This window comes from Haliotis rubra, unplaced genomic scaffold (assembly GCF_003918875.1).
Source record: "Haliotis rubra isolate DU_JTF1 unplaced genomic scaffold, ASM391887v1 Scf28, whole genome shotgun sequence".
NCBI classification, from domain to species: domain Eukaryota; kingdom Metazoa; phylum Mollusca; class Gastropoda; order Lepetellida; family Haliotidae; genus Haliotis; species Haliotis rubra.
This window is the reverse complement of record NW_025766891.1, coordinates 2,063,123-2,076,134: the sequence shown is the minus strand read 5'-3', so window position 1 is coordinate 2,076,134 and position 13,012 is coordinate 2,063,123. Positions and strand designations below refer to the sequence as shown.

General features: G+C 41.9%; 1 protein-coding gene across 2 annotated transcripts in view; it reads left to right on the top strand.

Annotated features, from left to right (window-relative positions):
- LOC124281129 (enterin neuropeptides-like) overlaps nt 1-5,787 on the top strand; it is a 102,991-nt gene extending 97,204 nt beyond the window's left edge. Inside the window, exons 4-6 of one of the 2 annotated variants that reach the window (XM_046717148.1) lie at nt 1,052-1,166; nt 3,749-4,681; nt 4,826-5,787. In XM_046717148.1, the coding sequence (XP_046573104.1) occupies nt 1,052-1,166; nt 3,749-4,681; nt 4,826-4,857 (1,080 nt within the window). In that variant the 3' untranslated portion in view covers nt 4,858-5,787. Of the gene's footprint in view, nt 1-1,051; nt 1,167-3,748 lie in introns of both variants that reach the window. The other variant, XM_046717147.1, reaches the window with a different exon arrangement.
- Nucleotides 5,788-13,012: the final 7,225 nt, after the last annotated feature.

The window sequence follows — 13,012 nt, the reverse complement described above, 5'->3', positions numbered from 1 at the left end:
TGGCGCTACGCCAGTCGTAAGTCTATGTTAAGGTATGGCAGTTACGATCACCTTAGCGCAGAGATTCCTTTGTACAACGGCACCCTGATCCCCCACACACTGATCTGTCTGGAAGTATGGAGTGAGTTTTATACACCGCATTCAGCAATATTCCAGCAATATTCCAGCAATATCACGGCGGGGAACTCCAGAAATATGCTCTCCAAAGTGTACCCATGTGAGGAATCGAACTCGGGTCTTCGGTATAATGAGCGAACGCTGTAACCCCTAGGCTGCCCTACCGCCCGCTGGAAGTTACAGTCGTGTGTGTCACCAACACAAAGAAATACTTTCTTGCCTTCCACAAATCCACAAAATATGCTAACTTGTTTATCGTGGGCATCTTTGGTTAAACTGGTTGTGGGTTCGAATCCCAGGTTCTCCTAAATGTTTTTTTCTGGGTTTGTTTGGTTTATGGAGTGTCCGTGCGCCAAATCGTATATTTCAATATTCTTTCCACATCAAGCTAACACACCGTGGAAAAGCTGAAACTCCACTCACTGCCTCACTCGCTCAAATTGGTAAATAGCCAGAGATATTCTCAATATATACGAGCAAAAGCATCGCCAGAGACCTTTGTCGGTAATATTTGCCGCAATGTTCGAGGGCATCGTCAGATGGCTTGCGTTTTCTTTAAACGTCAGTGCAAATGATCGTTATCTTAAAAGTCTCCCCATTAAAAACCTTAATAGATAAATTATCTTTAGTTAAATTCACGATGCATAATTTATAATGTTTCAAGACGTTTTCTGTATGTTTTACTTCGATAAAACCATCTTTCGAAATGTTTTGTTATAATAAATTAATACAACAAAATTAGAGAATCCCATTTGGTGTATGCTGACAAAATCAAATTATGGCTAATCAATAAAAATTGTTTGCCAAAGTTGTTGCTTATAAAACACACCTAAAAATCCATAAATCAAAATTTGTGAATGTCATTACGAAAATAATGGTCCTCCTTTCAAACTGGCACCTGCGTAACGCCATTATCAATTGTTCTTCTCTACAGATCCAGTGCCATTGTACGTCTGGTATTCTACAAGGCGAGGCTTACGTGTTGGTCGACTACGAGAACTTTGGCGTCGACAAAGGCGAGGTCGGCGTGCATGCGCGGATGTGCGACAGTAAGTTTTGTTTGTCTGTTGTTTTACGCCACACTCAGGAATAGCACAGCTGTATCTGTAAATAATAGTCCGTACCAGCTAATCCAGTGATTGACAGCATGAGCATCGATCTACGCAATTGGGATACGATGACGTGTGTCAACCAAGTCAGGGATCCTCACCACCCAATCCCGTTAGTCGCATCTTACGATAAGCATGGGTTGCTGAAAATGCGATAATATGTCTTGATACGGTAACATGTGTATGGTCTGGGAACAATATGAGCTTGACAGTAGGAACAGAATATCATGAGCGCCATGGAAGCAAACCCGTGGCATCCAAATGACTCGTGTAACACATTAAGTTCAAGTTCACAAATCCTAAGGGGAGGTGGAGTAGCCTAGTGGTTCAAGCGTTCGCTCGTCACGCTGAAGACCCAGGTTCGATTCCCTACATGGGTACGATGTGTGAAGCCCATTTCTGGCGTCCCCCGTCGTGATATTGCTGGAATATTGCTAAAAGCGGCGTAAAAGCATACTCATTCACTTCCAGACATGAGATGCATTGGGGCCATCTGATTTGTTTGAGTGGCCATTACACAAGAGTGAGTCGTGACACAGACGATCTCCCGATGGTGCCAAATGTGAGGTAGTAGATGTCCACGTCCATCAGTAGGGGGGAGACGTATCTTGTTATTATCATGGTCCGTCACCGCAGCCAGCTTCATTAACGTTTAACTGCGATTCTCTTATAAGGCTCGGTAACACGAGATGAAGGCAATAAAGAACACATGGGTACAGTGCTTCACAAAAGAAAGTGTACCTTGCTGGTCAAGGTTGGTGCAAGGATGATTCTGCAAAGATAATGCCTTGATACTGATTGTGTCTTCATAGACCCGGTACGGTGTTGTGCAAAGATAATGCCTTGATACTGAGATAGTGTCATGATGGTAATACGAGAGTGTTAGGATAATACTGAGGCAGTGTCGAGATAGTACTGCGATAGCGTTGTGATAGTATTGTGTCAGATCTTTGTCACATGTTCCCATACTTTGTTTTAATTCGTTAAAACTGCATACTGTCGTGATGGTAATACGAGAGTGTTAGGATAATACTGAGGCAGTGTCGAGATAGTACTGCGATAGCGTTGTGATAGTATTGTGTCAGATCTTTGTCACATGTTCCCATACCTTGTTTTAATTCGTTAAAACTGCATACTGTCGTGATGGTAATACGAGAGTGTTAGGATATTACTGAGGCAGTGTCGAGATAGTACTGTGATTGTGTCTTCATAGAGCCGGTACGGTGTTGTGCAAAGATAATGCCTTGATACTGAGATAGTGTCGTGATGGTAATACGAGAGTGTTAGGATAGTACTGAGGCAGTGTCGAGATAGTACTGTGATTGTGTCTTCATAGACCTGGTACAGTGTTGTGCAAAGATAATGCCTTGATACTGAGATAGTGTCGTGATGGTAATACGAGAGTGTTAGGATAATACTGAGGCAGTGTCGAGATAGTACTGTGATTGTATCTTTATAGACCCGGTACGGTGTTGTGCAAAGATAATGCCTTGATACTGAGATAGTGTCGTGATGGTAATACGAGAGTGTTAGGATAATACTGAGGCAGTGTCGAGATAGCACTGTGATTGTGTCTTCATAGACCCGGTACGGTGTTGTGCAAAGATAATGCCTTGATACTGAGATAGTGTCGTGATGGTAATACGAGAGTGTTAGGATAATACTGAGGCAGTGTCGAGATAGTACTGTGATTGTATCTTTATAGACCCGGTACGGTGTTGTGCAAAGATAATGCCTTGATACTGAGATAGTGTCGTGATGGTAATACGAGAGTGTTAGGATAATACTGAGGCAGTGTCGAGATAGTACTGTGATTGTGTCTTCATAGACCCGGTACGGTGTTGTGCAAAGATAATGCCTTGATACTGAGATAGTGTCGTGATGGTAATACGAGAGTGTTAGGATAATACTGAGGCAGTGTCCAGTTGTACTGCGATAGCGTTGTGATAGCATTGTGTCAGATCTTTGTCACATGTTCCCATACCTTGTTTTAATTCGTTAAAACTGTATCTGACCTTGATTGGAAAAGTACCGGACATCACAGATCGGTGACTCGCCGCTTTTCAAAAGATTTGGCGATTGATTTAATGTACGATCAATCTGTTTGTCTCCAATGACGACAGGTTTCTGCCCTTTCCTTGTAACTTGCGATATTCTGTCACCATTGCTCTCCCAACCCTAAGGCAGTCATGAGAATAATCGCAAATTTACAACGGGGAGAGTTCTATGGATATACATCTACTTTATCATTAATTCATGAGCGACGTTTATGTGTAGCTACTAACACCGCTATCAAGCAAGTTGTTAATAGCTACATCGAAACGTACGTCGCTCATATAAATGATAAACAGTTGCATTTCCATAGAACTCTCCCCGTTGTTCATCACAACTTCTGAATGCTACTGAAAGAACTTAACCGCAAATCTAATATCAAAGAATCTGTTGTAATTTTCTTATGGTTTGGGGATGTCTTTGTAGCTTATAAGGATGACACAATAGCAAATGTGTTCTGTGTTCTGCAGGTGATGTTCCACTGCCGGAAGGCGAGCCTGACGCGACTGAAATGAGAGACTACAAACGAGGACTTGACCATGGCCTAAGCAGCTTCTACAAGCGAGCGATCCACAGTGGCATGAACAGCTTCTACAAGCGAGGCCAAAATAACGGCATGAGCAGCTTCTATAAGAGGGACCGTGGAATGAGTAGCTTCTATAAGCGAGCGAGAGAAAACGGGATGAGCAGCTTCTACAAACGAGACCCCATGCGACATGTGAGCAATTTCTACAAACGGGATTTGGACCATGTAAGCAGTTTCTATAAGCGAGCTCGGGGTGATGGCCAAAGCAGCTTTTACAAGCGGAGTCGCGATGACCTCAGTGGCTTCTACAAGCGAGGAATAAATGAAGGAATGAGCAGTTTCTACAAAAGAGGTGTCGATGGTGACACCAGCAGTTTCTACAAGCGTGCTCCCGGCGGGGACGTAAGCAGTTTCTATAAGCGTGCCCCTGAGGGAGACCTCAGCAGTTTCTATAAGCGTGCCCCTGGAGGTGACCTCAGCAGTTTCTATAAGCGTGCCCCTGGAGGTGACGTCAGCAGTTTCTATAAGCGTGCCCCAGGAGGTGACCTCAGCAGTTTCTATAAGCGTGCCCCTGGAGGTGACCTCAGCAGTTTCTATAAGCGGGCCCCTGGAGGGGACCTCAGCAGTTTCTATAAGCGTGCCCCAGGAGGTGACCTCAGCAGTTTTATAAGCGTGCCCCAGGAGGGGACCTCAGCAGTTTCTATAAGCGTGCCCCTGGAGGTGACCTCAGCAGTTTCTATAAGCGTGCTCCAGGAAGTGAACTCAGCAGTTTCTATAAGCGTGCCCCTGGAGGTGACCTCAGTAGTTTTTATAAGCGTGCCCCAGGAGGTGACCTCAGCAGTTTCTATAAGCGTGCCCCTGGAGGTGACCTCAGCAGTTTCTATAAGCGTGCTCCAGGAAGTGACCTCAGCAGTTTCTATAAGCGTGCTCCAGGAAGTGATCTCAGCAGTTTCTATAAGCGTGCTCCAGAAAGTGACCTCAGCAGTTTCTATAAGCGTGCCCCTGGAGGTGACCTCAACAGTTTCTATAAGCGCGGACAGGATAATGGAATGAGCAGCTTTTACAAACGTGGCAAGGATCATGTCAGCAGCTTCTATAAGCGGTCTCCTGAAAACGATCTTAGTAGCTTCTACAAACGCTCCCCGGGAGGTGATCTCAGCAGTTTCTATAAGCGTGCCCCCGGAAGTGACCTCAGCAGTTTCTATAAGCGTGGGTTTCAGGATAGCAGCTCCTTCTACAAGCGTTCACGTGGAGACGGACTGAGCAATTTCTACAAGAGAGCACGAGATGACGTGAGTGGATTCTATAAACGGGGACTCAATGAAGGCCTCAATAGCTTCTACAAGCGAAGTGTTAATGACGGAATAAGCAGCTTCTACAAGCGAGGACGAAGCGACGTGAACAGCTTCTACAAAAGGGGTCTCGACAACAACATGAGCAGTTTCTACAAAAGAAGTGGTGATGACCTGAGCAGCTTCTACAAACGCGCAAGAAACGATTTAATGGGCTTCTACAAGCGCAGCGGGGACGACAGCCACCTCAGCAGTTTTTACAAGAGAGCACGTGACGAATTATCTGGTTTCTACAAACGTGGCCTTAATGACGTCAGCGGATTCTACAAGCGAAGCCCGGCAGAACTAAGCTCATTCTACAAGAGGATGGCAAATGGCCTCAGTCGGTTCTACAAGAGGTCAAACGAAGATCTTAGCAGCTTCTACAAACGGGACACGGACGTCAGAGAAGACAACGAACTTGAAAACGAGGCTGACAAACGATCACGTGACGACGTGAGTGGTTTCTATAAGCGAGGACTTAGTGATGTCAGTAACTTTTATAAGCGAGACGAAAGCGAGGCTTTATGACGTTACCTAAGATAGGTCCACGTGACCCGAGGTAGCAGCTCTGAACTGCAAACAGGCACAGAGTTGAGGAGTGGAAATTTGCAATGTGTTCTCTGGATTAAAACATGGATACTATTTATTCTATCAGTGTTATATTACTATTTTCAGAAGACCCTTCTTACAAAATATGACACTTGTTACGTCAACACAAATACGAGACTTTTGAAAATCATGGGCATAATACCACCATATTTTAATATACAATAATAAACAAACAATAAGTTGTGAAATATATCTGAATGCATTATCACTGTGATACAAATTTGTGTGATAGTTTTGAAAGAGTAAATTAAGTCAAAATAATATTATAAGGTGCGTTTTTATGTTTGAATACAAACTGCAAGGACCATTTTCAACATCGAGTTTATAACTTAACGTTGACATAGCGACCCCTACGAAACTTGAAAAACAGACATTTTAACGTTTTCGTTGTTTCAAGGGAGATAACCGCGGGAGCTACGCATTAAGACATTAGTTTAACAGCTAGAATTGTAAAGGTACCGGCGTTCATGGGTTTGTTATGGAGAGGGCTAACAATTAGTCCCTAATGAAGAAGCAGATGGATGTTATATCACAAAATCAATGGTTAATAAAACGAAATCAATGATGTATATGAAACATTACCGCTCGATTACCCAGAAAGCTAATCCACTGTTTCAAAGTACGAGCTCTGTGTGTGTGCTCCAGTAGGCTGTACTAATGGATAAAGATTCTCTGAATGTAAAATGATTATACGTTAAGGAAATAAAAAAGCAAGGTCAGATGTGTTATTGATTGGTGGTGTCTGTTGTAATCGACTGAAGACCATTCGCAGTTAACTGCGTGTAATAATCGAAACCTAAATTTATCGGAAGTCATCGGTATTAAATGTTTTGCTGAACTGAGGCAGCGATTTAGTGGCACATCGGTCATCAGGCTGTGAAGCGGTAATTTGTTTTGTCATTCTGTAGTGCAGCACGTTCAATTTAGCTCTAGGATCTGTGTTAAAAATGATACTTTCAGGGCATTCTCTATCTATCTAACCGTGTAATCATCTAACCGAAGTTTGTTCGACTCAGTTGTATCTTGGTCATCTCGAAGAATCCATATTGGATATAGTTACAATCACGTGATTGTCATGTGACACAGTTGAGCATAAGATGTGACCCTGGTGTAAATGTTGAAAGTGGTATTGTTGTATTTAATAGCTCGCTTAAAGGAAAATCGCTATTTTGTAGGAGCTTTATGCGGAAGAAGATTGCAGTTAACAGACTAGTGTAAGGATGTATCAATACGCATCACGTGGTGTAGATGTTGAAATCTGACTCATAATTAGACGATAGGATACGAGAGACAAGCGACAGAAAGGTCTCATGTACTCTAACTAAATACATAAATGAAGGAATGAGGCAGAGTTATCACCAGGGTCGGAGAAATGAAGTTGAAATTGATCGGATCTAAATATAGTGGTGCATGGGACTCTGGAACGGATATTTCCTTTTCCTCTGGCTGAGGAGCAAGCTCATTGGTATCATCTTTCACAGATGAGATCTTAAAAATACTTGTCAATTGTCATTGAAGTGCTGGACGCTCTGTTGGCATCAAAGTAGCACCAGAGTTATCCACCTTCCATAGAAAGGGAGACTACTCTAAACAAATACATCCATAACATACCACATGTAAAAGAATACCGAGAAGAAATAAGTGTATGCATGTGCCTAAAGTGCCCAGTGACAGGTACGCTTCCCTCCCGCAAAAGCATAAATCACAACGTGGAATCTAAATTAAAAAGCCTACGTCAGAAGCGCAATGACCCATATGCAGACCCAAGTGAGCCGAGATTGCTGTATATTGCGGAGGAGTTTCGGTAATAAGCCAGGTGCTTTGAACATGCATCTTTTGTCAGGAATGACTGTTGATGGTGCTGACAGTAATCACATCACATGTTCAGTCAGTGAAAGGGGCTAATGTGAGATGTAATATGTTGCAACAAAGCCCAACGTACGTGTTACCATGATTGTTATGACATTGCCCACCATGATTATGTAATCTTGACGGTTTTCGAATTATTTTTTTTTTAAAAGTTCGTGATATTGACAGGTGCTGCTTCGACATTTTCCAGGACCAATTGGTTCGAGAGTGTATTAAACCTTTGTCCCAAGCTCTGATGTGTCGAATTCCCAGTTGTGTTTTGCGAGTTTATATGGGAATTATTTTTTTAATCTTCATTTCAAAACGGTGAAGTTGAATCGGATGTGTTGATCTTACATTCTTTTCGAGTTTACGTTTTAATCCGAAATGACAACTGCAAGTGTTGGCAATTATATTGCTTGATTAACACAAGCTACTATACACTGGGGCGGTTGGGTAGCCTAGTGGTTAAGGCGTTCGCTTGTCACGTCGTTCGATTCTCCACACGGATACAATGCTTGAAGCCCGTTGTCGGTATCCGTCACTGTGAAGCTGGAATATTGGTAAAAGCAGTGTAAAATCACGCTCACTCACTCACTCTATGGATTTGATGCTGAGAATACTGAGATACAAACGACTTTGTCTTAAACATCTTTCTCTTCCACACCGTGGTCTGCTGTACGGTAGTTCACGAAGGGAATTTTGTTTTTGTATTTTGAATATCGGTGAGGATATCTTGAACATTTCTCGGGTCCTTCCGAGGTTGACACAATGGTATTCAGCTTTAGGTGTAGGACAGTTGTGCACAATGGCACAATTTTCTGGTTTGGGAATCAGGGAAGGATTCCACAGACTTTAAGTTTCGTATCCTGGTTTGCTCAGAGTGTGGACGAGTATTCACACTGCCACCAATGAATAACCGTAATCTATAAACGCTAATCTACCCACATACCCGCCTTTTCACGCCGATTTGAACGATCTTGGTGTCAAATCATACATTCAGACACTTATTAGACAATCTAGAATCTCGCCCATTGGAAGGGAAGTGTCGATTTGTTATAGTTATCCCTCTCCATTATACACTTACTCGTCCATTCAGACACTTACTCGTCCATCCACACTTACTCGTCCATTCACACAGTTACCCTCTCAGTCTCACACTTACTCGCCCATTTAGACACTTACTCGCCCATCCACACTTACGCGTCCATTCACCCTGTTACCATCTCAGTCTCACACTTACTCGTCCATTCACACAGTTACCATCTCAGTCTCACACCTACTCGTCCATTCAGACACTTACTCGCCCATCCACACTTACTCGTCCATTCACACAGTTACCATCTCAGACTCACATTTACTCGTCCATTCAGACACTTACTCGCCCATCCACACTTACTCGTCCATTCACACAGTTACCCTCTCAGTCTCACACTTACTCGTCCATTCAGACACTTACTCGTCCATTCAGACACTTACTCGTCCATCCACACCTACTCGTCCATTCAGACACTTACTCGCCTATTTCACACACTTACTCGTCCATTCAGACACTTACTAACCCATCCACACTTACTCGCCTATTTACACACCTACTCGTCCGTCCACTTAGAATCATCCACACACCTACTCGCCTATTTAAACACCTACTCGTCCATTCACCCTCGCCCATCCAGACACTTACTCGCCTATTTACACACCTACTCGTCCATTCAGACACCCATCCACACTTACTCGCCTATTTACACAAATACTCGTCCATTCACACACGTACTCAGCCATTCCACACTTACTCGCTGATTTACCCTTCAACTCGTCCATTCAAACATGTGAATTAAAATCCGTGCGTACTACTTCTGAAGTACCACCTACCCGAAATATGGATTCCAGTACTTGCGCCTATCCCTTGGTAATACTGATTCATCTATGTGTGCGTAACAACGCAAGTGCAATACTGTTGCAGTAATAAAGAGTCGCAGTATGGATAACAATACCATCACCATACGAACTAGTACTAATAAGTCGCAGTATGGATAACAATACTAGCATCACACTGCTGTACAACTAATAAGTCGCAGTATGGATAACAATACTAGCATCACACTGCTGTACAACTAATAAGTCGCAGTATGGATAACAATACTAGCATCACACTGCTGTACAACTAATAAGTCGCAGTATGGATAACAATACTAGCATCACACTGCTGTACAACTAATAAGTCGCAGTATGGATAACAATACTAGCATCACACTGCTGTACAACTAATAAGTCGCAGTATGGATAACAATACTAGCATCACACTGCTGTACAACTAATAAGTCGCAGTATGGATAACAATACTAGCATCACACTGCTGTACAACTAATAAGTCGCAGTATGGATAACAATACTAGCATCACACTGCTGTACAACTAATAAGTCGCAGTATGGATAACAATACTAGCATCACACTGCTGTACAACTAATAAGTCGCAGTATGGATAACAATACTAGCATCACACTGCTGTACAACTAATAAGTCGCAGTATGGATAACAATACTAGCATCACACTGCTGTACAACTAATAAGTCGCAGTATGGATAACAATACTAGCATCACACTGCTGTACAACTAATAAGTCGCAGTATGGATAACAATACTAGCATCACACTGCTGTACAACTAATAAGTCGCAGTATGGATAACAATACTAGCATCACACTGCTGTACAACTAATAAGTCGCAGTATGGATAACAATACTAGCATCACACTGCTGTACAACTAATAAGTCGCAGTATGGATAACAATACTAGCATCACACTGCTGTACAACTAATAAGTCGCAGTATGGATAACAATACTAGCATCACACTGCTGTACAACTAATAAGTCGCAGTATGGATAACAATACTAGCATCACACTGCTGTACAACTAATAAGTCGCAGTATGGATAACAATACTAGCATCACACTGCTGTACAACTAATAAGTCGCAGTATGGATAACAATACTAGCATCACACTGCTGTACAACCAATAAGTCGCAGTATGGATAACAATACTAGCATCACACTGCTGTACAACTAATAAGTCGCAGTATGGATAACAATACTAGCATCACACTGCTGTACAACTAATAAGTCGCAGTATGGATAACAATACTAGCATCACACTGCTGTACAACTAATAAGTCGCAGTATGGATAACAATACTAGCATCACACTGCTGTACAACTAATAAGTCGCAGTATGGATAACAATACTAGCATCACACTGCTGTACAACTAATAAGTCGCAGTATGGATAACAATACTAGCATCACACTGCTGTACAACTAATAAGTCGCAGTATGGATAACAATACTAGCATCACACTGCTGTACAACTAATAAGTCGCAGTATGGATAACAATACTAGCATCACACTGCTGTACAACTAATAAGTCGCAGTATGGATAACAATACTAGCATCACACTGCTGTACAACTAATAAGTCGCAGTATGGATAACAATACTAGCATCACACTGCTGTACAACTAATAAGTCGCAGTATGGATAACAATACTAGCATCACACTGCTGTACAACTAATAAGTCGCAGTATGGATAACAATACTAGCATCACACTGCTGTACAACTAATAAGTCGCAGTATGGATAACAATACTAGCATCACACTGCTGTACAACTAATAAGTCGCAGTATGGATAACAATACTAGCATCACACTGCTGTACAACTAATAAGTCGCAGTATGGATAACAATACTAGCATCACACTGCTGTACAACCTAATAAGTCGCAGTATGGATAACAATACTAGCATCACACTGCTGTACAACTAATAAGTCGCAGTATGGATAACAATACTAGCATCACACTGCTGTACAACTAATAAGTCGCAGTATGGATAACAATACTAGCATCACACTGCTGTACAACTAATAAGTCGCAGTATGGATAACAATACTAGCATCACACTGCTGTACAACTAATAAGTCGCAGTATGGATAACAATACTAGCATCACACTGCTGTACAACTAATAAGTCGCAGTATGGATAACAATACTAGCATCACACTGCTGTACAACTAATAAGTCGCAGCATGGATAACAATACTAGCATCACACTGCTGTACAACTAATAAGTCGCAGTATGGATAACAATACTAGCATCACACTGCTGTACAACTAATAAGTCGCAGTATGGATAACAATACTAGCATCACACTGCTGTACAACTAATAAGTCGCAGTATGGATAACAATACTAGCATCACACTGCTGTACAACTAATAAGTCGCAGTATGGATAACAATACTAGCATCACACTGCTGTACAACTAATAAGTCGCAGTATGGATAACAATACTAGCATCACACTGCTGTACAACTAATAAGTCGCAGTATGGATAACAATACTAGCATCACACTGCTGTACAACTAATAAGTCGCAGTATGGATAACAATACTAGCATCACACTGCTGTACAACTAATAAGTCGCAGTATGGATAACAATACTAGCATCACACTGCTGTACAACTAATAAGTCGCAGCATGGATAACAATACTAGCATCACACTGCTGTACAACCAATAAGTCGCAGCATGGATAACAATACTAGCATCACACTGCTGTACAACTAATAAGTCGCAGTATGGATAACAATACTAGCATCACACTGCTGTACAACTAATAAGTCGCAGTATGGATAACAATACTAGCATCACACTGCTGTACAACCAATAAGTCGCAGTATGGATAACAATACTAGCATCACACTGCTGTACAACTAATAAGTCGCAGTATGGATAACAATACTAGCATCACACTGCTGTACAACTAATAAGTCGCAGTATGGATAACAATACTAGCATCACACTGCTGTACAACTAATAAGTCGCAGTATGGATAACAATACTAGCATCACACTGCTGTACAACTAATAAGTCGCAGTATGGATAACAATACTAGCATCACACTGCTGTACAACTAATAAGTCGCAGTATGGATAACAATACTAGCATCACACTGCTGTACAACTAATAAGTCGCAGTATGGATAACAATACTAGCATCACACTGCTGTACAACTAATAAGTCGCAGTATGGATAACAATACTAGCATCACACTGCTGTACAACGCAATAAGTCGCAGTATGGATAACAATACTAGCATCACACTGCATCACACAACCAACTAATAAGTCGCAGCATGGATAACAATACTAGCATCACACTGCTGTACAACTAATAAGTCGCAGTATGGATAACAATACTAGCATCACACTGCTGTACAACTAATAAGTCGCAGCATGGATAACAATACTAGCATCACACTGCTGTACAACTAATAAGTCGCAGTATGGATAACAATACTAGCATCACACTGCTGTACAACTAATAAGTCGCAGTATGGATAACAATACTAGCATCACACTGCTG